General features: G+C 36.0%; 1 protein-coding gene across 6 annotated transcripts in view; it reads right to left on the bottom strand.

Moving 5' to 3' along the window:
* Positions 1–3,074: 3,074 nt before the first annotated feature.
* The window catches only part of GRM8 (glutamate metabotropic receptor 8), a 356,522-nt gene continuing 333,526 nt past the window's right edge, over positions 3,075–26,070 (bottom strand). For 5 of the 6 annotated variants that reach the window (XM_061467549.1, XM_061467545.1, XM_061467550.1 and 2 more), the window contains 2 exons: positions 10,338–10,639; positions 3,075–4,286 (listed from right to left, as the gene is read on the bottom strand). In XM_061467549.1, coding sequence (XP_061323533.1) covers positions 10,343–10,639 — 297 coding nt within the window. In that variant the 3' untranslated portion in view covers positions 3,075–4,286; positions 10,338–10,342. The remainder of the gene's footprint in view (positions 4,287–10,337; positions 10,640–26,070) is intronic. The other variant, XM_061467546.1, reaches the window with a different exon arrangement.

Genomic DNA, 26,070 nt, shown 5'->3' with positions numbered 1-26,070 from the left:
GAAGACTAGGTGATTTAAGAGTGCCCCATGTCTCAAAATCAGGCCAACAGATCTAGTTGAGCAGGTCCATAACACCATCTAATTCATAAACCCTAATTTGCAAAGATTTTTTTATAAACGTGAATTTTTTATACACCAGAGTTACTTGTGTGCATAAAGCATTTTAAGGATGACAATTAGCAATTAAAATATAGTTTAAAAATTATATATAAACAATGTAGCTTTCAGTGACAGCTATTTATTCAAAAGCTTATTTTGCAGTTTAAAAAAAGCTATAGTGTAAGTTAATGATAAATCATCTGATGCCTGATCTCAAATTTTTTACATTAAAGGTAAGACCTTATTTAACTTTAATGGTTTTCACATTATTACCATAGGCCCTCAAAATATTCTTTCAAGGGAAGAGACTGAAAACGCATGTGAAAATGGATACTGAACATTTGTAATTTTTTATAGTCCTTTCTTACACTTTTTTCTTTATTTTTTTCTGATTGTATTGTTTGTAGACAGAACATACTGTATTATTATCATTGGCCAAATCTCAATTTTTAAGTTGCTACCACCTTCTTATTACATCTGCCTCAGGACTTTGTTTTTAAGTTTTTCATTTTAGCTTACCTAAATAAGTCTATTATTCAATTTACATTCTTTTGCATGTGCACTAAGACAATATATGTCAAGTTTCAACCTGGAGAATCTTTGTGTGTGTTAGGTAATATAATCCATAATGGAAATGTTGACAATGGTTTAACTGTAGCTTCATGAATGTCAATGCTATAAGAAAAACAGCAGAATAAGATAGAAACAGAGGTTGTTAAAACAAAACAAACAAAAAAAAACCCAACAAAACAGTGTGTTTTCTGTATAGAACAATTAAGTGATGACTATTTCATAGAAAGAGAAGTAAAATGCAGCAGCTGTATGAGTATTCAAAGGCACATAACAAGAGACTCTGCAGGGATTTCTCTTCTTATTGCTGGCTGAATTTCCCCAATCTTCTCATAAAAATGGACCTTGTAATAAAATAAAGAACAATGGAAGCAATTTTTTTGATATTCATACTTTTTTATACTTCTGTTGCAAAATTATAGCAATTTTTTCCTTGCTTCATATTATATGATTCTCTGGTTCTTTATAGTAGTTCTTTTTCTAAGAGGTTGCTTTTTATTATAATAGCTGAACTGAAGACAAAGACCCGGTAAACTAAAAAATAAGTAAAAGACTACTCAATCTAGTTAGAATCAATCATTGAAGAATATCTAACTTCTTCATCTGAACTGTTTGCGTTCAATGACAATGCTGAAAAAGATGCATCAGTCTTGGTTAGAGACTGTAGACTGCAGTCTCTAAATCAATAATTCCACAAGTAGAGTTCAGGTAGGGTCACAATATTTACATCACGTAACCTAGAAGTGAGGACTTGCAGAGCTGATGCACAATCTATTGCACAAATGGGACTCAAAGTCACCTGAAGACACAGTCCCGAAAGCAGAACTCACAAATCAGGTTGCTAGAAAAAAATCTTCAGAACTGCTGCTTGTGCAAGAAAAAGTTTCCTGAGCCAAAGACAGCAAAGTCAACATCTCATTCAGAAATAAAATGCATCTCTCTTCCATAGCTCTAGAGGGATACAAAAGAAGAATGCTGCTTTGATAACAGTTACAGGAGATAGACATATATGCACCAGTCTATGCAAATACATAAACTGTGTGTAACTATAGAAGTGATACATCTGTAGACCAGTACTGTTCTGTTGTATTTTGCAGATGCTTAGTTCATTCTGTAATTGTTACTGTGTTCTCATGTATGTGATGAGTTATATTAATACCAGGAGACTCTTAGGCTTAATATGCTTCATGTTCCAAACAGAATGACATAGAAAATTCATAGAAGAATTTGCATTCCATTTTTACCTTGTTGTTCAACCCAAAAATGTGTAAATTCATCTCAGTAAATCCGTTCAGAGTAACATTTTCTTTGGACTACTGTGAAACTTGTAGATATTAATATATGATATACTAATCTTTATGTGCATATAAAATATGTTTACATGTATGTGAAATGTGCTTTATGAGAAATTCCAATGCACTGCTTTTTCAAATGCATACATTTATGCTCATATTACTATATATAGATATTGCAGAGCAAACATTTGAAACTTTTTTTGTTTGTTGTGTATTGAAAGTGGAACTTTTCAAAGGTTTCTTAAAAGAAACTGTGCCAAAACATTGGTTTTTCAGATAAAAGGGATTCCTTCTCTTTCTCTTGTAGAAAATCCATTCTAGACATGGAAGTTTGTGTTGTTAAAACATTGATCTAATCAATGTATTTTTACAAAAAGCTTCAATTTGATGAGGTATTAGCTAACAAGTTTGAACTAAGCCTATGGTTGTTTGTTTGGATTTTGTTTGTTTTTTTATTCAGGTTTCCTTGACTTAACTGCACTGCTCATATGCTTAAAACCTAGGATATATTAGTCTATAAGTATGGGATTTATGTGTTTGTGGCATAGTCAAAAAAAAAGGAATTTTCACACATCACATGTACAAGCACACAATACTACACTATACCAAAGCAATCATCAGTTAATAACTCAGGCATTTGAATGCTTGCAAAAAAAATCCTTATGGTTTGAAATATTTTGAAAATATGTCAGTATGCAGTTTGCTGGAGTTTAAATATTGACATTGTAACAGAAAGAGATTCAGTTTCAGATACTTCAACCCTCATTCATGTAACACACCACAGCTTCTTTAAGGTATGTTGTAAAAATACAGCTCCTTTGAGGAAGGAGCTGTAAGGCTAATTCAGAAGAAATAACATCAAATAACCAACTGATTGTGAAGCCTCATTGACTTGATGAATGGTAAGTAGCGCATGGGACAAAACAGTCTTAAAGAACACAGTTATAGTAACAAAGTGGAAAGTCCCTAACTCTTTTTTTAAACTATTTTTGAGTTTAAAACTTTTGGAGGGGCTTATTAACATGACAGATGTCTACATGATTTTCTCTCTCTCTTTGCATAATCATTTCTAACACACACACAATCATTTGACATGGGAGTTAGAAGATGTGAAGATTGTAGATGGACATTTATTTTTTTTGATTTTGTGTTTAGAAGGTGATAGTACATATATCCACTAGGTTACTGCTTTCTAAATTTCCATTGATTTCTCTCCTGTTATTTCAAAGTCACCTTTATTGAGATAAGCATCTGCTACATTCCCCTGTCAGAGACAGGATACTAGGCTGAATAGACTTTCAGCTTAATCCAGTCTAGCTGTCATAAAGTCTCACATTCTGTAAGTTCCAGAAATGAAAAGGATCAAAATTATTAGTGGAGGTTCAAAAATATAGTACAATCATACAAAATAATTACCATCAGGACTCCTTCACTTTACAAACATATAAAATGTGCTTACTTTGAGGGTGGAAAGGGAGAAAAAAATTCCTTCCATTAGAAAAAATAGTCACAAAGCTTTGAACAAATAAATTCACACACTGCAGAGCACACACACACACATGCATGCAGGCATGCACGTACATACACGCACATGTGCACACATACACACACACATGCTTAGAGTTTACACTGCATTCTTCTGATGCCATGATTATTATTTTATTTGAACACCCACCTTTACTGCACATTCTAAACAAACAATAGACAACAGTGTAAGGACTTTTTTCCTTTAAAACTGCAACAAAACAAGTCTCAACATTTGCAAAACATTCCTTTATTATTATAAATAAATTATTTTTTATAAAAATTAGCATGCATTGTCCATTGCATTTATTTTAGCATAACCCAGGACTTAATTCAGTCAGCCATCACAAGAAACAAACTCATCTTCTTTTACGAGTTGAACAATGTAGGACAGGAAAGGAAATTGTCACAATCACAAAAAAGTACTTACAAATATAACATCAGACATGATTTATTTCAACAGTGTTTTTTTTTCATGAGCTAACATTTGTTTTCCTTTTGTGATTTGCTTCCTTTTGTGAGTGAAGAGTTCAGAAGCTTGACACTCTGTCTCTGTTATAAAACTGGACTTTCCTTCCCCTGTCTCTTTTTTGCCTTTTGCCTCTTGTTTAATCCTTGGCCTTTAGGAGACTGACTACTGATTTCAATGTAGTCTACTGATATATTTCCAAGACTGAATTCTGGTGGTGGTTAAGTCTATGTTTGCAAGATCCCATCCTGCAGGTCTTCCAGTGAATTTCATCCCTGCTCAGTTTGCCTGATTGCTGTAACTGACATAAGTGGTCTTGGTAGAAGAGGCTGTAAATCAAAAAACCAAAAACAAACAACAGAAAAAACAAAGTTCAGGATTTTTAGAATCAAGAGAGGAGGAAAAAAAAACCCACCCATATTTAGCATTTGAACTCAAGCAGCATCCCACTACATTTCCTAATAGTATGGCCCATGTTCATGGAATAAGGTAAGAAAGTTCAAGCTTATATGCAAGTAGTGAGTAAATTGGATCTCAGGTTCTGTATTCTTGATGATAACTTATTTTGTTTGTGGCTGGGGAAGCAGAGGTCAAAAGAGAGGAGCAATGACAAGTGGTTTTAGCATGCCCATAACAGAATTTCAGCATACTCTGTGTCTGGCATTATTTTAGCTTATTTCTCTATAGATATTTTTCAATTTAAAGCTTTAATTTTTCTGTTTCTTCTACTGGGCAAAGAAAGCTTTGCAGCTAGTGTAGAGCTGTCCATCCAGAAGGAGGCTTATGTTCTTTGAAAGAAGCAAAGCCTAACAGGGAAACACTTCTCTAAGTTAGCAAAAAATGGATAACTAGCGCTACAGCACATATTCTTTGGAGATCATTCAGACACAAAGCATAAGTGAACCAGAAGAAATTCTTATGAAAGCCTGGGCTGTATTTTAGAGTTGCCATGACATTATGGTCTCCTTATTCTGATGATCAGCTGATCACATTTTCCTTTGAACAAAGCTGATACCCCTGTTCAGAACGAGGCAATACGTTGAGAAAGTTAAATACCTTTACTATTGTAAAAGTGATTAACCGTGAATCTTAAATGAAATTTTGTGTTAGCTTCTAGACCTTATATCTTATCCCTTTGCTGTACAAAATATGGTCCAGGTCTCCATTGTTGTGTTAATGTGGTGGCAAGAAAGGGAAGAGGTGACATTAGGTTTCACAAGCAACTCTCTAATTCTAAACCAGTGGGGTATATGGAAAATCAGACTGCTGCGGACCGAGTCACATTGTTGTCTCTATAATAAGGTCTATGTCACACTGCATAAAGACGAATCTGGCTTCCCAAGTATGTTTTATAGCCTGTCTGCTACAGACGTGTTCTGCTTATGGCAGTTTAGACTGCAGCTGGCAGGATGAAAAAAAATGTGATGGCACAAAAGTTATCTGGTCTATAGATTCAAAGATCTGAATTCTATTCTCATACCTTCTTTCCTTCCTTTAATTTCCTTTTTCTGTATAGAATCTGGTGGGAAAAGCTGAGATAGGCAAGAAAAGGGTTCTTCATGCTAACTCCTAAATTCAGCCCAACAATCCAATGATTTGAGAAGAACAGACTGCAGAAATCAAGAAATGACAGTTTCTCTCTCCGACACCAAAGACTAAACTAAGTAAAAGATTGCTAAATTTGCTGCAAAATAATGCTAGGTAGTATAAAGAAGTTTGCTGCTTGGTTTTTCTACATGTTTTCTTTGTGCTACTGAGCAATTTGATTCTAATATTGTATTTGACATTTTGTAAGACACAACATGGCCAGACCGTTACAATTTACATATCACTATAATATTTATTACTGAGGAATGAATATATTAAAATGAATAATCAAAAGAGAGCTGCAAAATGTAATATTTTTTACGTCCACTTGCACAGGTATTGCCAGTACTTTGTGTCTGGAAGAGCTGATTCACAAAGAGATTGCTTTTGGCACATTAAGTCTTTCACATAATCTATTATAGTATTGAAGCACCAACATGAAACAGCTTTATTTGCATGTACTGGGACACTTGAGGCAAATATAGCCTCATTTACATCTTTCAGATCTTTCAGATGGGCTGTACTGCTCCCATCTGAACTCCCCCATGCTCCCACAGCTGGATTTCTGAGAGGATTCTATTTTTTCTTTGACCAGTTAGGTTCCATCTGAAAATAATGCAGGACTGCTTAAATGGCACCATGTTCCTTAGAGCATAAAAGGATTTAGTTCCCAGTTAAGAAATAACAAATAAATGCACATCTGCAAACAGAAGAGCAAAGCTTATTTTTAGCCCTTGCTCAAAAAATAAGCTCAGATACATGATCAGGTTAAGCTTGCTTAGCACATTACCCTGTATCAGCTGATTTCTATGATAACTTTGTATGTGTATGTTTTTAGGCCATAGAGATGTAACATATCAGATTTGTCAGAATCCATTAAGATAAATTATGTGAGGACATTTGCAAGAAGCTCAAAATACAAAAATAAGTAGTTATTACACCTCAGCTGGTTTAGAGTAACTTGTTAATGTGTTGTAATGTCATAGTATATCTGAGACTTAATAGTTTTGACAGAATTAATTTAGGATTGGTCAAGAAACAAAAATTATCCTATTGAGTTCTGAGTGTTGTTACTTTAAAAATGAGAGCACAGGAAGCTAGAGTAGATAGTAGTTTGAAATGTATTAAACCTAATCTTATCTCCAAATAATGTTTTTTGACTTGTTAAATATTGCAAGTGTATTTATAATTCACTGTAATAAGCCTACAATTCCTGTCTGGGGATCTGAAAGCTTCAGCAGCTCGTGTCCTGGTCTTTAAGACTGTTAGCATTTCATAGCAATAACATGAACCACATTTGGCAAGTGTAGATGGCCAGAAAAAGTAACAGACTTGGCTCATAATATTTCTGGGAATGAGTACTCTTTTCTAGCTCCAGTTACTACATGGCTTTTGGAATTAGACAAAAAGAAAAAAGTAAAATAAAAGAGAATCTAAAGCAATTTAGAATTATTATTGTGATCTGACCTACGCGCATTTGAAGCATTTGTCATAAAATCATAGAATCATAGAATCATAGAATAGTTAGGGTTGGAAAGGACCTTAAGATCACCTAATTCCACCCCCCCTGCCATGGGCAGGGACACCTCACACTAAGCCATATCACCCAAGGCCTCGTCCAACCTCGTCTTGAACACTGCCAGGGATGGAGCATTCACAACCCCCCTGAGCAACCCATTCCAGTGCCTCACCACCCTAACAGGAAAGAATTTCCTTCTTATATCCAATCTAAACTTCACCTGTTTAAGTTTTAACCCATTACCCCTTGTCCTATCACTACAGTCCCTAATGAAGAGTCCCTCCCCAGAGCATCCCTACAGGTCCCCTTCAGATACTGGAAGGCTACTATGAGGTTATGCCTTCTGTAATTGCATCCGGATATTTTTTTTTCATCCTGTTTCCCACATATGATTTGTTTTCCACTGAATATGAAAGTATTCCCACCCCTCATGGGGGACAGCATGGAATAAAGTCTGTTACATGGAACAGGACACATAAGACATAGCTGGCTGAGTTGTTTCTGGATGGGAAACAAAAGGAATTACCTTGATGAGATGTCTCATCTTATTTGTTACCTAGTTATGAACATTATTATCACTACCAGTATTTGTGCTTGGAAAATGGTGGGAAACACTTAATACTCACTTCTGGAATACTAGGAATAATCTGATTTTTGCAATCATTATTCATTCATCTACTTCATATACTATCAGTGAAATGAAAGATCAACCCCACATAGATTCAACACAATAACAAATTTTGCAATGTTGAGAGGTTGTTGCTACTAACCTAGTAAAAAGGACTTATGTGGCATTGTGCACTGATAATTCACATGAACCTCCAAAAGTTTTGACAATAACTATTTTGGCAGAAAAGAGGTAACCTGATCTAATCCAGATGATACAGAACAATTCCGGGGAAGAGAGAAACCCATCTGAGGCCAAAAGCTCAATTATATAGGGATAGCTCTCTGGAGTGCAAATGACTTGACTCTGATTTTTGCCTATGAATCGTTATGATGCCTGTATCAAAGCCTAGTCAGGATATACTCCTAGTGAGCTCAGAATCATATAGGTGTGCTGCTGTTAAAATCAGGTTTAGAGAACAGTAAATGAGCATTACCCTGCATACATCACACTACTGGAGAAGCAGACCTGCTTCCAACAGCAGCTGTTTCCATGAATTATGTATAATAATACTTTAAGGAATACCAGACACAGCATTTCTTAATTAGGTATAGCAGATAAACATCAGATACCCAAGACTTTCTTATTAACAATCTTTCTCACTATAATGTGGAATCCCTCCTTTGAACTTTCCTCATAAATTATAATTTAGCAAACTCAGCAAAATCCACCTCTCCTTCCCTTCTGAATTTTCTTTTGAAAGAAATCTTCTTTCTGAAGATTTGAGGAATTATTTAGTTATTAATACTTGCACATTATTGTTTGATCCACAATAATTTCATTGACTTTATTGTTTAGTTTTCCTCTGTCATGTGTCATAATCTGAAGCTGTATAAGCCCATAGCTCAGTGTAGTAGATTTACATATCTTGAAAGATTTTAAAAGTGAATTGGTTTGTACACAGTATCCTCCATTCATAATCAACTATACTATGTCAACCTTATGGACTACTTTTATATAGTCTTCAATCAGGCAAACTCTTCTTGAATTCAGCAGGATGCTACATTTTCTTGAAATAAGTACAATATTTTTCTGCAAATTTGGTACTGACTTGTCTCAATGTGCTGAAGCAAAATGGTAATATTCAATCTCATGTCAACATGTCCTGGGTTCAGCAGTAGCAGTCATTTTTCTCCTTCTTGGTAGCTGGTGCAGTGCTGTGTTTTGACTTTTGGCCTGGGAACAGAACTGATAGTGATGTTTTCGTTTGGCCAAGGACTTTGTGAGCCTCATGCTCTGCCAGGGAGGAAGGGAAGCCAGGAGGAAGCAGAGACAGGACACCTGACCCAAACTGACCAAAGAGGTATTCCATACCACAGCACGTCATGCCCACAATGTAACTGGGAGTGAGCCGGAAGGGCTGGGAGACTGCAGGGTTGGAGGAGGTATCGGTTGGTGCTTGGTGGGGCTGCGGGGGGCGAGTTATCGGTTGGCTGGTGGTGAGGTGTTGTATTCTCTTCCCTTGTTATTTCCTTTATCATTATTATCATTGGTGGTAGCAGTAGTGATTTGTGTTATACCTTAGTTACTAAACTGTTCTTATCTCAACCCGTGGGAGTTGCATTCTTTTGATTCTCCTCTCTGTCCCTCCGGGAGCAGGGGGAGGGCAAGAAAGGGGGGGAAGTGAGAGAACGAATTACCTGACTGGGTTTAAACCACGACACAACAACATCAAAAAGAAATAAAAATTTACCACCACCACCACCCCCCATTTGCAGTAAAATGACTGAGAAAATAGTCTTTAACTGTAACAGCTGCTGTTCATTCCTATGTGACCTCTAACTCTTAAATAGAAACCTTTACTACTTCAATACTGGAGTAGCAATGATTTCTCCATTATTACTAAGCTCTGGGGGCAACGTTACCGGCTGTACTCATATTGATTATTAATGTGAAGTCCAGTTTATAAGACTATATGTCATGTGGTGAAATGGAAGCTATAACCTCTTGTATACCAGAGCAATTTAGAGATGTGACAATATTCAAGAATTTTTCTGAGATAGGAAAGGCCTTTTTTCCCTGATTAACCCATGACATATCAGAACATGTGATGATTAAGCTGTATACGAATTATCACAATTTTCTACCAAGATGAGTAAGACTACAACAAAAACCTGGATGGGGACCATTATTCTGGGAAGCGTTAGTACTCATGAGTTGTGATAAATTATCAAGTCAACAAATATAAGGTGGAAGTGTAAAAAGCATAATTTTCACTTCCATATCTAACTGCAAAATAAAACCAATGTTAGCTGTTTTCATTATACTTTTTTTTCAAAAGCCTTTGAGTTTTCAATATACAGTGATGACCATAAATACACCTCATGAATTGTGAGGATATACTACAACTTGCACAACAATGCACGACACATCAAATTAGCACTAGCTAAACCAGACAATTTTAAAAATATGTGACTTTCCAAAATCAGCTTGTGTTTTTTTGTTTTTCCTTTTTACTAGTCTCCTGTGAAAAATAAATTTGTTTGAAACAACTCCAGGCATTCCTGCATTCTCAGCATTCAGCAGTACATGAATTCTGACATGCAGAACAAGCAACAAAAAGAATAAAGTTTATTATTTAAAGGAAGTGCATTCTTGTGAACGTACATCTATTATGATGGGCTGCCACTCTTGACCATGGGAAAGTCTACAGATGACTTACTGTTGGTTTCAAGACTTTCACACAGCTCAGTTTTGACCTCGCCATTCGGTCTGTCATTTCCTTTTTGGGTCAGTTTGCTTTGCATCGTGGCAGCTGTCACTACAGCCTTGAAGCTCCGTTTCCGTTTTTGAACATTCTGCTCTGGATGAAAAATGATAATATAAACCTTGGGCATATAGAGCATGCCCAGAGACACAGAAGCACTTAAACTCATGGAGACAGTAAGTGTTGTTGTCTGGATGTACATCTGAGGAAGAAAAGAAACAACAACATAAAAATCATTGTTACCTTGATTTAATATAAGAAGAAAACCAAAACAATTAACTAAAAAGTACTAGGTAGAAAGGGAACCAACAGCACTCTTCCTTTTCTGTACATACATCAGAAAGACCCTTGACTTAGGTTGCCTTTAATTATAGACAAGTATGGTTGCTTCGTGTTGGTTAACAGCAGATGGTAGAAACATAATATTTATTAAATTTCATTGTCATAAAAGTAATTGAGATGCAGTAGCAACCACATTTTCAGAAAAGAAACCAGTATGTCTGTACAGGAAAAGAGAAGTGACAGTAGAATTAGACTTGTATTATCTACTTTAATACACAGAAGCCCCTACAACAACATGCCATGTGGTGATTCAGTAGTGTGTGCAACATGGCTGAACTGGCAGCAGGCATAATGCAGAATCTAATGAAATCTTTGATATACTCCTTGAGTTTCAAGGTTAGGGGAAAGAAAAAGAAATTAGTTTCTCCTTAGTGAAGCTTAAATATTCCTGAGTTTTGGGTGTGTACGTCATTGTTTTAACATTTCCACCTTGCTGTTGAATTCTAATCACAATGCTCTTTTGGCACATAGTAAATGTATTAATATGTCACAGTCCTAACTAAGAAATCAGAAAATCGGGGAACCAAGAAATCAGATCACAACCTCAGTCTCCTATAAATACAAAGGAAGAAATCTGATGTTTCTGAGTGAACCTGTCTATTCTTTGTGATCATCTAAAAAAAAAAGTTGCTCTGGTCTTCCATAGTCCCATAAAAGAAAATGACAATGACCACTCCATAAGAACAGTAGAGAAATTTCTGTTTGAAGAAATATTCAGACAGTGTATGAGAAATATTAACTGTAGTTCTGCTCAACATTTATTTTTCTTAGGAAATTACATTTTATTACATATTTTATGAGACATCAATTTTACTTTACAGTTCTGTGTGTTTTCTTAAACTCAGTAGGAAATCTCAGTAATCATTATACTGAAAAAGATACCAAAGTAAAACCTGCTCGTTGCCTTTGCAGAGTATTCACTGACACTGTCATCAGCCATGATTTCAAACACAGGCCAATAGTATCACATTAACCTGGAGATAAAGCATAAGTCTGTCTGCAATGTCAGCTTCAGATTACCTGTTTTATTAAGTGCCTTTGGGTAACTTGGCCCTTGGCAGAAAAGTAGAGACATAATAAAGTGGTGTGCAGTCACTGTTAAGGTTGGACATTTTTAGTGTCTTTCAATTTACATTGTTTTTCCATTAGATGTTTTCTCCTTAGAGATGACAAACAAACTGTGCTCTCACTTAAAGCAACGTTAGGTGAGAAATGTGACATATGTATTTTGGAAGCATGGACCCTCACTCTGAACCACCTTGCAAAGTATCTGTATAATTGTACAGAAAACTGCAGATATTACCATAAAACGAGGGATAGCACAATATACTCTTTAAGAAAAGGTCGACAGTGCTTCAAAATTTTTAATAAGCTAAACCTGCTTTCAGGGACAACACCAGACTAAAAAGACAATCAGGATTGTCTTCCTATTGTGCTGAGGAAAGTACTAGGAGCAGCACCTTTGATTTCAATAATACATCAAGATAATACATCAGGAAATATACACAATACAGCCTTTTCTCACACCAGTGAAATAATTCAGTTCCTTTCAATCTCAAAAATGACAGCAGTGTGCATGAAAGCAGAGCTTGACCTACATTGTGCACGAACACTTCTAATGCAAACCTCACACAGGTACATTAATAAGAAGGTGTTTTCAGACTTCTGTGAAAGGATTTCTGTGTAGATTCACATTCATATGCAAAAATCATCAGCAACATATCCATTTCTCTCTGAACCAAATAGGCTGATCTCCAATTAAACTGGCACAGCAGCCTCTTGCAGGGTTAAGTGTCAGATTAAGTGGTGTCCAAAAGCAAAAGAATTTGGTTCCCAACAAGGCATATTTTTCCTAGTGGGATTTTCAAAACTGAAATCAATGCAGTACCTTTAACAAACTGTGTTGCATATGAAAAATTCCATTCAGCATAAAATATCCTTTGTTTTGAAGCCTGATCATTTTTTAAAATCCAACTCATGGTAGTTAAGTGGCTATCTAAGCGGAGATATATACGGAGAATCTGTAACAATGCCCGGCATTTAAATGTGTCTTTTAAAATTCCTTATCAAATACACAAGCTGTAAGGTTCCTTTTTCACTAACAGTTCAGTGCAAGGGTTAGACAATAAAAAATAGGGTAAAGAACCCCAGGATGTTATAGGATAAAATGTATACATTCGTGTAATAGTACTAGTCATATTACCAAAAAATGCACACAGTATGGTACATCTCACTGACCTTTCTTGAGATAAAAAGTCCCACAGTTCCAAGCTTTTAACAGACGCTAAAGAGAAATGTCTGCCTGAAGGTTTACATTCAAGTAAGCTTCGTAAGCAAATTGACTCTAAATTTGATCATTCACTGAAACAGTAAGAGTCCATAGATATCAATGCACTTTGTTCAGGCATTTTGCCTGGGCAATATCATTATATCTAATGTATTTTTTTTGTGGATTTAACTGAAATGACCAACACACAAATAGTTTCACGTTGCAGATTATGGTTCATATGTAGTGGGATTTATTTCTAATGGGTGATGTGGTTTTGAACCAGCCCTTATAATTACTGAAAGATGAAAACTGGAGTGGGTTGGAAAATTTCTGATAGAACAGTTTTCAAATAGTGAAATATAGTATTTAAAGAGCTTTGGCCTCATGGATCCTCTTTTGCATGGGTCACCCTTACAACTTGCTCTTTAATTAGGATAATAAGAAGGACTTCAAGAAACTTGCTAGACTTTAAAGGAAAGCTTTGAACATATATATACACATTGTGTATGGTATGTACATCAGTCTGTCTCCATACACTAATGCAATGGCATACTCAGCTGTAGAACAGTTGTCAATGACAGCCTGGGTCTTATTCCTTTTCCTGTTAGAATTATAGAATATTTGAGGTTGGAAGAGACTTTTAAAGCTCATCCAGTCCAACCCCCCTGCAGTGAGCAGGGACATTTTCAACTAGATCAGGTTGCCAAGAGCCCCGTCCAGCCTGATTTTGAATGTTTCCAGAAATGGGGCATCTATCAACCATCTGGGCAACCTGCTCCAGTGTTTCACCACCCTCATTATAAAAAGCTTCCTCCTTATATCTAGTCTGAACTTCCTGTCTTTTTGTTTAAAACCATTACACCTTATCCTATTGCAACAGGACCTACTTTTTTAAATGATCATTTGTAGGCTGAGAGTCTATGTATAAGACAGAAATATGCCCTGAATCTAATTTTTCCCATCTTTGGAATCCCCCTTCTTGCAGCCTGATGAAGCACAAGTCTAGCAAACAGGATGCTGCACACTTGGTTTGACATTTGTCTGACTGTTACCTTGTTTTATACTAGAGGAGAGGACAACAATGTTTTATGGTTGTGCATTCTGGGTACTTTTATTACACTGTGAACATAACTACCTGTAACTTTTACAGAATTAGCTGCACTAAAAATCAAGGAGCGACAAAAGTAGTTCAGTTTAATAAGATATGAGGTCTGAATAATTTTTCATGTGTTTCACAGTGGTAGCTCACTCTAAGTTGCAGGAGAATAAAGGTCCCTTTCTCACAATGATTCATAGCTATGCAGAAATGAATTTCAGCACTCTTCACACTAAAATCCCTTCTGAACTACAAACTTTTTGTCCAGTAATACGTTCCACAGATGCAACAAAGACTACTATATCTGTTCTCCTTGTTCTTGACAGTCAGAAGATATAAGACAGGAAACTAAAATCATGAGATCTCTTTATAATATGGGAAAAACTTGAGTCCTAAATATCTTCCTCTCTCCATCTCCCACCCCAACCCCACATTAGAACTCATACAGAAATTCTTTCTGTACTTTCTACCATTGGTTCTAGGACTATGCATCTTTTTTACTTTGAAAGTTGAAATCTAAAATAGGAAATATTGGGGCACCAAAAAAAGGATATTTTAGAAAAACAGAGATACTTTGATCACTTCTTCAGTTTGGAAGTACTTGAAACTGAATTGTGTCCTTGGCAGCCTGAAAAGCATCAAAGCAGGTGTGTACACCAAATTGTCCCAGTGCAGGTAGCTGAATGGCTACATCTCAGCTAGGCTTCACTGCTCAGAATTAAAATAGCCTCCAGGTCCCCAGTAAAGTTCCATCAGTTTTGTGCTTGCAGAGGCAATGTCATGCACACAGCATGCATTGAGTTCAACACAAAGCAACCACTTTCAGTAGAGAGTTAAAAAAAACAAACAGTGGTAATATCACAACTTTTGTCCAGATTACTTCCTTGGTTTATGTCCTCCCCTACTTTCATACTGAAGATTATATTCAGGCTCTCCACAGAACTGCTGGTTTCCTCATTCTATTTATTTTTCTTTTCTAGTCAGTTTTAATAGGTCAAAAGGAGGGTAAATCCCACCCATCCTGTTCCCTAATCTGGTTTTAGGAGTATGTCCTGGATAGGTGGGAGATATGGCTATTGTAATTTCTTGAGTTAATTGAATCTAAATTTTTCACTTAGGTGCAAGTTCTCTAACCTCTAGTAGTTGCAACACAGAAGATTAACAAGTTCAGCAGGTAGTGAAGTGCTAAACCACAGAGGGAAGTCTTGATACATCTCAAGCTTTTGGGGTGACTAGTGTAGATCCAACTCAGCTACTTTAATTCCAAGGAGAAGTGGATATTTAAAGATATGTAGTTGCTCTAATGTCTCTCATTGGCTAATTCTGTACATTTTGCCCTTTAGAAGAGTCTTTCTCTGTAGTCTAAAGAAACAGCCTTGATATAAAAAACTAGAGTCTGAACCATCTTGTTGAGAGAGATATACACAGCCTCTCTTGAACATGTCCCACATTGTCAGTAAAAGAGCAGAAGATTAAATTATGATTTTTCAAGACCAGGTTGGACGAAGCCTTGGGTGACATGGTTTAGTGTGAGGTGTCCCTGCCCGTGGCAAGGGGGTTGGAACTAGATGATCTAAAGGTCCTTTCCAACCCTAACCATTCTATGATTCTATGATTCTATGATTTAATTTTAACCTTATGCTTGTTACCAAATACTTTATGTATCTTACATGAATCTTCTCAGCTTCCTCAATGAGTTTCATTTTTTAAGGCCAGAACTGCATCAAGCTTTGTTTCCCACAAGATTTTTTTGCTCTTATTCTCTCCATCTACTCTTGCCTTCATTCCCATCTGTTGGAAGCCTTTACTGGATCATTTATAGCCAGAAGATAAATGATATAGCAAAATAAAGACATTCGTGTACAGGCATCCCACAGATTGGGAAAGGCAGCAAAATCATAGAATCATAAAATCATAGGGTGGTTATGGTTGGAAAGGACCTTAAGATCACTCAGTTCCAGCCCCCCTGCCATGGGCAGGGACACCTCACACCAGACCACATCACCCAAGGCTTTGTCCAGTCTGGCCTTGAAAACAGACAGAGATGGAGCATTTACCACTTTTTTGGTCAACCTGTTCCAGTGCCTCACCAGCCTCATAGCAAAGAACTTCTTCCTTATATCTAATCTAAACTTTCCCTGTTTAAATTTTAACCTGTTACCCTTTGTCCTATCACTACAGTCCCTAATGAATAGTCCACCGCCCAGCATCCCTATAGCCCCCTTTCAGATACTGGAAGGCTTCTCTGAGGTCTTCACGCAGCCTTCTCTTCTCCAGGCTGAACAGCCCCAACTTCCTCAGCCTGTCTTCATACGGGAGGTGCTCCAGTCCCCTGATCATCCTTGTGGCCCTCCTCTGGACTTGTTCCAACAGTTCCATGTCCTTTTTATGTTGAGGACACCAGAACTGCACACAGTACTCCAGGTGAGGTCATACAAGAGCAGAGGAGAGGGGCAGAATCACCTCCTTCGACTGCTGGTCATGCTCCTTTTGGTGCAGCCCTCTCTGTTTCTGGTGGAAAGACCACAAGTCTTCTTACTCTCAAACAAGCACTGAAAGTATCCATAGCCATCCTCCCAATGCTGCAGAATCTAGAAGTCTTAGAAAAAGGCAGTCCTTCTTTTAATGTCACACACACGCCATGTCCTACAATTGCTTTTTCATGCATTGCTGCCTGATAAAGAGCTGACTGGACGACAACACGTTTCACAGTTGTGTTCACTGTGGCTGTGAAAGAAGCACCATGCAATGGATTCCACACTAAAAATCATCATGGAAAAACCTGGCTGCAGGCAAATGTATTTGAAACCAGGAGAGTATGAACAGGGAGGTAACACTGCTGGCAAGGTGCCAATAGCTAACATAAAGATCCATGTTTCTATTCAGAACTGTCTTCACCATAAATTAGTATCTACAGATTTTTATTGCTTTCAGTGCACAATATACTTTTCTGTCTAGACCTGTGGGAAGAAAATTCATCTTTTACTTGAAGAAAAAGACTATAGTTGCAAGTCAGTCCTTATTTTGCTCATATAACAAGATAACTTGCTAGGTGTAAGATAAACTTTGTGGAATAAGTTCTTCAAACATTTGCTCAGATAGAAAACATGGGAAACTACTTAACATATATATTTTTTAACCTTTTAAAAACATTCTTTACCAAACTACCCATTAAAATGAAGCTTTGAGAGAAAGTCAAAGCCTTCTCACAAACATGAAATTACAATATGTGTTATGTTATTTAAAGCAGCAAATGTAATCTGTAGTTCTGTGCATTGCAGAGAAAATTGAGAAAACAAATCCTCTTTATTTTTACCTGTACTTTTTCAGTTGTTTTCAAAAACTTTAAGAGAAAAGAAAGGTACAATAACTGATTTCAAGTTAAATGTGTGCCAGCTTTAGAAAGTATGAACTTTCATTAATGCTTGGATGCAAGAGGAGCATTAAAAGCTTGTGTGTATGTACCTGCACTTCAGAAAATGAATTATGGTAACTATATCACTGTTCAGCTGTTCCACTTAAGTCTAATTTTGAAATTTCCTACGATGTTTATAAGTATTCCCCTTCTACACATAAATTATTTTATGCGAAGAAAGGAATGGCTTTACTAGGTCTTTTTTTTAGCATTGTATTTATTCTTCTAAGGTAAGTAGATACAGAAAACTCTTGAGTTGTCAACTGCTCAGTGGAAATAGCACTGCTTAGTTTTCCCTCCAAAATGTTATTTCACTACATGCCTAAAACTCACCTTAGTTTATCCAAACATGTTCCAGTGAATTCTCAATACCTGATTTTACCACAGAGGTAGAGGAGGACAGTTGTATCCCAAACAAAGAGAACTGAAACTCAGATAATGTGAATTTGAAGATATTCACTTCACAAAGCTTTGCTAATCTGTCCTATCGTTTGGGAACTTCTACTTGGGCCTGTAATGGTTGTCCAATTGTTAATTCTTTGAGTTTGTTCTTTCCTCTTCCTTCTCTTCCTTTTTTGTTGTTATGGGTTTTTTTTCTTTTTTTTTTGTTTTGTTTTTTGTTTTTTTTTTTTGTTTCATTATACAGATTTCAGATGCTTTAGCTCTTCTGTAGTTGCTGCATTTGAAAAATTTTCTGTTGATATATAACCCCTATAGACTTACTCAGCGGTTTTACAGATAAAATCATAGGACAAGTAGATTGGCATCAGAAATTATGCTGGTTTATACCAAAAGATGGAGAAGTTTATATTGAAAGAAGTGATACATTATTAAATATTCTGTTAATTGGAAATTAGCAACTTTCTTAAAGAGAAATAAATGTTCAGCTTTAAGTCATCTGCAATGCATTACAAGATTTTATTAAGAATAATAAAAAAATAAAGTCTGCTTCTTTACTGTGGTCCATCCTCAGGACATATGTCTCACGGAAAATGCTAGGCCCTGCCTTGCAGACATTCAAAATAATTTAAAATATCAGTAGGCAATCTGATTCTTTTTTATTCTCATAAGTTAGGTTAGATATCACACTACCATGCAGCTTTCATATACCACAGCACACAATTTACTGCAGTATTATGGTTTTTAAAGGGCTATGTGATCCATTCATCTCATCAATGTTTCTATAAATAGAGCCACAGTAGGCAATTGTTGACCAAAGGCCAATCTCTGTGTTTGCTGTAATTTGTATGTCAGTCCTGATGCTTAGATATAATGAACTCTAAAAGCTCAAGTAGAAAGTAGATACAATTTGTAAAATTAAGCAGAGAAATCTCCAAATACCAGTAAAAAAAAAAAAGTCAGTGTTAAATAACTGTATAGGAAAAAGTCTGTGCTGCATGGAAAACCAGAAGGATATTGTTTAAAATTCTTATGCTATAAATTAATTGAAACTTCAACATAATGCAGAAGGAGGATTTTTATGGTATGTTGCGTTACACTTCAGATCTTCTTATGGGCAAAATGCCAAACAAAGGATATTGTTAGTCTAATTAAAATCTTAACAGCCTAATCAAAGCTATAGCAAATATTGTGATTAATCCAGTTACAATGACACTAGCTTTTATTGTTCAAATTATTTAATTATTACAGGAAAATATCATTAATGCAGCTAAAACTCTTATACATGAACTTCTGAGTATTAACCCCTTTTCTTCAGTAAAACATACCCTGTCCATGTTCCTTTAGTTCCTAAGGACAACAGATTTAGCCCTCTTCAAGAACAACAGAGGAAAAGGGAGGTTATGTTGAATTGGAAGCATCTCAAGTCCTTCACCAGGAGAAGAAGCTGCATGATGTTGATGGCCAGTGTTCCCTCCTCTTTAGCTTTGTACCCAGCTGAGCTTACTTTTACACATTTTCTAACACTATGTGCTTATTTGCTCTTTTTAAAAATTGAGTTCCCATCTACAACCAGTCTATCTGGTTGTAGATAGACTGTCCTGACTTCTGGACAATTGTTATCACAGCTAACACAAACTCAGGACACAAGACAAAATATATCCTCAAAGCCCACACTGACAGGTCAACACAAAACCTGTAGCCTTTTCCTATTAAAAAAAAAAAAAAAAATATTGGCCAACAGCTGGGTATTCTGTATAATGGGGAATTTCAACCTTATTTCCAATTTTATGTAATAAAAAATATTTTTTATTATAAAATTTCCAAAGATTTTTTACCAGAGTTGTAGTTCAGTCTTCGAGTCACTTTCACACTCTTTTCAAATACTTAGAAAGTTGAAATTCTCTTTGGTCAAATGCACTCTGATTTGCACAACTTAGATTGATTCATCTAGGTAAGATGCAGCACAATTTAGAGGATATTATAATTTTTGAACTTTTATAATTTTTAGCAAAATTTATTTTATATAAGTTCATTATTATTTCAGTCTTCAGATATCTACCTTGAATGCAGATTATATTCACCCTAAGGTTAAATCAACTAGCAAATGTGGCAGGGGGACAACTATTCAAAATAAATTCTGTAGACTGGCATATGGGAGCTGACATTTTGGAACACTTAAAATTCAAGGAGCCAGTTGGCAACCCTAAAATTGTCACTTCCATATGCATAAGTGTCTAGTGATGCAGAAGGGAATGAAAGCAATCTGCCTTATAGAGAACTAACGAAAGAAAGTTTTTATCAGGAAAAAAAAAAATTATGGCTTAGATTTAATTCATACTCCAGTTTAAAATAAAACCAAAATGTTTTGCTACAACACAGAGAGACTATTGTCGCTGAAAGATGAGTTCTTATAACTAGAATATATTGCTGAATAGAAAGAAATCTTTTTTCTTGTTCAGATTTGAAATGTATAGAGTATTACAATCCTGGCTTTTTAAAATGACCAATACTGACTGAATATCTATTGTTTATATTCACAAAACATAGCAAAACATTAACTTCAATTACCGGTTTATCAAGATATTAACTGCATTTTAGTTTCTATTTTCTGAAATCTTTTAAATATACATTATACTTGAGCTAGAGAGGTAACTGTGCTCTATAAATACTGTAAAACAACAGTGGACTCTGTAATAATTAACTTGCAACTAGGTCTAGTTTTATAATGTCTTTATTAGTGCATATGGTTTAAGTGTCAGAGTTCAAGCACCTAATAAAGACAAATATTAAGTGAAGTACACTTGTTCAGAACATAATTTTATTTAGCATTTTCAAGCAGGGCATAATTAAGTTACTCTGTCATGCAAAAATGATGGAGGCTTAAATAAATAACAGCTGGTTACCCCAGTGGCCATACAACTGCAGGGCAGCCTTTGCCAGTTAAAGCTGTGCAAACACAACCAATATATTATACTAATGGGAACAATGTAATAAGTAAGGAAGCAGCTAAAATGGAATGACAGAAAGAAATACAAACAATCAAACAAGTCCCTTCACCCCTTAACATGTATTTCAATTGCAACTTGTGAACAGAATTATTACACAGTTTTACTCAAGTATTAGTCTTATCTAGAAATGTTTGCTGAGTCCATTCCTTAAGTCACAGTAAGTTCAATGACAGCAGGATTAATCACTGACGGTTGCTCGTTTGACTTCTATGAATTTATGCTGAATTGCTCCACGTGGTGAATTGACCAAAACATACACACTAATAAAACTTTTTTTTATCAGTTTTCTCTCTGATCTTTTAGAAAAATAACTAAACTGTAGTATAAGAGGTCAAAACTCAACTTAAAATTATGTACATTATGAAAGTATTTCCTCTCTGTGACTACTAATACCTAAAAGTTTCACTTGAGTGTTTGCTTGCCTTGCTGTCAGTGATTTGTTTTTGTGTCCATAATTCATTCACAAGGTCATTGTGAATTCCCTACATAGTTCTGGAGCAGAATAAAACCCCTGCTAACCTGAACTGGATTTTAGAACCAGGCTCCAGGTTCCTAGCTGCGGTGCAGGGAGTGTACTGCATGCTACATGATACATTCTGTGCTGCATTTAGCACACAGCCCTTTCAAAGTGAACTCCAAAAGGACTTTCAAATAAGGACTTTTCAGAACTTATCTTCTCAAATAAGGCTTTTGAAGCCTTTACTGCTTTATAGGCTAGGCTAAAACTCAATCTAGATTACCCAAAACAGAAGCAGAGAACAGAGATTTTCATGGGTAGAGACAAGAACCTGGAAAAGTTTAAGGACAGAGCAGAAACAGGGAGAGAAAAAACACCCTAAAAGCAGTTCTCTTATAAACAGTTGGAGGCAATAGGAATATAGAGAGGAGACTCTAACATACATTTTCCTTTGTATTTTTCACATGTAAATATAACCCACACTACTGCCAAAATGCTGGTGACACACAAACCACGCACAAAATAATCTGGTGCATATGGAAAATTGTCACCTTAGGCAAAAGTCTAATATGAACAGTAACAATATAAAAAAACTATATTAGGAAGTGCACATAGAACACAGAACAGCTGTCCCTGCTCCACACACTTTATTACCTAGTTTTACATAAGGATTGTGAAAAATATTCCAAATAGCAGAAGACACTGTTCTGGTAGAAACTATGAGACCACAAGCAATTTAGCAAGCAGAACTTTGCTTAGAGATATTTCAAGCCTTTCTGTGATGGCATATGATTGCTGTATAAACCCAGACAGAGTTATTTTGCTGGTTATCAACAATGTTTTTATTGGTTTCTAGTTAACTGCCTTTTCATGCTCTGAATTTCACTTTGGCAGTCTTTCTCTGAGCTCAGTTTAAGGCATATATGCAGAATCTCAGCTCTTTTCCCTCAGTGTCTGTGCACCTGTCATCTCAAGTGACCTAGGAACGCCAAGTCAGAAGAGAAAGGAACTACTGCCTTTTTGGCTATGCAAAAGCTCTTCTGGTTTCTATAAGCATTGCTATTATGGACTCACTATGTTCTTCCTAGAGAGCAGAACTGGTAAAAAGTCATTGCTATTTCACAACTCCGTCCAGGTGCAGATTTACCAGGGGAAGAAAAGGTATATTAGGGCAAACATCTTTATTTCTCACACTGAATTACCTCAATAGCATAGCCTCGTGTAGTGGCATGACTTTAGCTTCCTCTTTTGCCTCCCTATGACCCATGTTTTGACAGTTTCATTACGATTCTGGTAACTTCTTGGTCAATAACTCTACTCTACCAGATACAGCAGATCTTTACTCCCAGCAAGCAGCTGCATCTCTCAAATAAAGGTCATACATGGAAAGAGAGGCAGAGGAATATTCTTAACCTGAATAAAGTTCTGCACCAGGGTACCTGATTAGTGCTACAGGACTAGTTCCAACCGATACTTGTGGTTGTTCCTTCAGACACAGGTAGGGCTGTTTTACGATCCGATATGCATGTACATCAGCCTGTTGTGTGACAAAGCACAGCACCAGTTATATAATTTCAGGCTAACCATACTTTTGTCAAGGCCAATACTGCTATTCTTCTACATGGTTTAATCCAGCCATATCTACTGTGACCCAAATTGCCTCATTTCTCTCAGATGCACATATACTTATTTTACATATGAAGGCATGGAGTCCTGATGCTTCGTCACCGGAACTGATACACGTTAAGAGTCCTACAGCTCCCATCTGAAGTGCATGGCTGTATTTACTTTGTATGTAAGCTTTCCTGGGTAAGAGATTAAATGAGAAAGTTGCAATCTCAGAACATGGGCAGAAAATAACTTGCCAGGGGTCCATGTGTCTGGATAGGAATCATATCACAATCCTTCTCTGTCCTCCAGGACAATGACATCAATTTGATTATGAAGGTGTTTATTTACACCAGGATTCAGCAAGAAAACCACAAAGTAGTTTTAATGCGTCTTAGCTACCTATTCCCCAAATTCCTAATTTGTCTTTGAAGTTTCTCTCTAACCTACAGACCTACAGACTGTAAATGCATATTTATGGCAAAAGACCTGACACAAACACTGTTTTTATGTGAGAATTCGGGTAAGCTTGAAATTTCTTCTTTGTCTATCTGCTCTACTGGCTTCTAGGTAGAGTATGACCTATATCTATGACCCTCTGAGCCCCATTATCCAAACTGAATCTTACCTATTTGGTTGTATACCTACCCAGACTACATCATAACTTGCATACCAAGATACCCAAATTGTGTGACACAGTGCCAAAGGCCTTGCTAAAATCCAGCTAAATGATGGTCCTCATCCACAAACCCTGATGTCTCACCAAAGAAGGTAATCAGGTCGGTCAAGCATGATGATTTTTCCCAGTAACCTTATTCTCCTTTATGTGCCCAGAAATGCTAAATACTTTTCAGCTTTTGAAGTAGTTTTTAGAATTGAGTACTATCAAGTTACTTACAGGAAAATGCGGGAAGAAAAGGATACACCGCTACGTATTAGTAGTGACAATTTGGAGGTGTTACATCACAAATCCTATAATAGTAGTAGAAATAATGAAGTGTTGCTGAATTATATGTAATAAAAATTGAGAAGTATTACTGAACTATCTAATGATTTTATTAATATTTCTATCCCTTTGTCTCTGTGGTATACTCTTGACATTTTGACCTTCGTTGCTCTGTCTTTAACTAAATAAAGAAGACTGAGACAGGGACCATATTATAATTTGCTTTAATTTGTTTCAGTGTGCTCCAGTTTGCACATTATAGGTATTAAATTACCTAAATAATAATTATATCAGTAACAAATTACTATTCAAAGTGAAATGCTAAAACATGATGAAACTGGTGTGAAGTACAAGGCATTCAGGTCAGCTCAATTAATAGTCTGTATTTTATATGGTATATTTTACCTGACTACTTTATACAAATTAAGGGGTTCTATTCCTTAAGGAATTTCATAAATGTTATTAATATAAAGTAAAGCCTTTTATTCAGTACTGTGTTTCCAGTGCTCAAAGCCAACTCAGAATTCAACAGATTGTGTATTTTTAAGATGTTGCCAATATTTTAAACAGAAAATCCCTTTGGTTTGCATTTGCCTATATTCAGATTGTTGTTGCACATCTGCTGTAATGATTAAATAGGACATTCATTCTCTGGAGGAAAACCAATTCAATTAAGTGGAAGAACTAAAAGGTAGTTTTCCTTCCCTTTCAGAAAAATAAATTTAAAAAGAGCTTTCTTTTTTTTTCTATTTTTAAGCTGCAATTAATACCTGTAATTTTGTAAAACAATAACAGAGAGCAGTTGTATGCCAAAAGGAACATGATCACACAATTACTGGTTACTAAAAACTGATTTCTGTCATTAAAAAAAAAACAAAAAAACAACAAAACATCGTTAGATTTGTTAGTGATGGTTCCAATGCATCTTAATAAAAGGACTAACATTCCTTGTTTTTTTTAAACTAATGAGATTATATATTCACTTCCCTTTTAGTGAACATGATTCAATGTGCTGGACTACAGTCAGTAGCATGCAAAATGGTGGCCAGACAAAAGAGCTAACTCTGTTCATTCCTTTAACTGTTTTATTGGGCTATTCCAAATTAAATGTTTTATCTTGCCAGATTACCCAGTTTTCAATGCAAAATTCAATGCTTGTCTAAACTAAAAAGCCTCTGCCACTAGCCAATCTGCTGGGGACATACTGTCAAAGCCCCTTAGTGTATGCCAAGAAGAGATCCTTTTGTGCCAGCACAGTTACATCATCTCCTTGAATGACAGATGCAAAACTAACATTAGCTTTCCTCCACTGGCATAACCACACATTTGAGTTTTGCCAATGCAACTATATTAGCTTCGGCATGTGATGTGGGGTTTTTTTAGCTTCCGTTCTCTTAGCTTTATTGGTAAGTCTTTGTAGACATCGCCCAAGAATGTTACTATTAACAATCAAAATGACAAATGACAATGACTTCCATCTGTAATGTATTTAACTTACTGAAAGGTACCTAAATATTAAATAAAGTACTCTTGAGGACCACAGGCTTCTGTTTGATATGATTAAAGTCAAACAGCTCATCAAAAATGCTTCTTCTAGCTGTTTGACCAGAGACTCCAGGAAGCAACAGTCTTTAACTGAAGATTTTCCTGTGTTAGAATATTCAGACATTCATTCTGCAGTGGAGGGATTATATCTTACAACATTCTATAAGGTATAGTTTACATTACATCTTGTTCCTCTCTAGCTGTTCATGTAGGATCTCCACTTCTACATAAAAGTTGGCTGATACTGGATGCCAAATTAGTCTTTGTTTTAATTTGTGGTAGAATTAAGATAGATAGGGCTGGTTCTAAGTAAACTCTATGCTGTTTTGAAATACAACTGAATATACTGTCCATACTTTATTCTGGCTGGCAGAATTTTACCAATCCCTATGTTAGTCTGACAGATTTTACCATTCCTACAAAACTGGAGAACTAAGTTGTTGTTGCTGTTGTTTTATCATGGGTTAGTAAATCAAGCCTATATTGCATACATCTACAATAATAATATTCTGAATGGAAGGGGATGCTTGTTTCACGCTTTGCAA

The sequence above is a fragment of the Pezoporus flaviventris genome, unplaced genomic scaffold (genome assembly GCF_033815535.1).
Source record: "Pezoporus flaviventris isolate CSIRO_AGI_PZ_B2104156 unplaced genomic scaffold, CSIRO_AGI_Pfla_v1 ptg000045l, whole genome shotgun sequence".
In the NCBI taxonomy this organism is placed as follows: Eukaryota; Metazoa; Chordata; class Aves; order Psittaciformes; family Psittacidae; genus Pezoporus; species Pezoporus flaviventris.
This window is presented reverse-complemented; position numbering and strand designations above follow the sequence as displayed.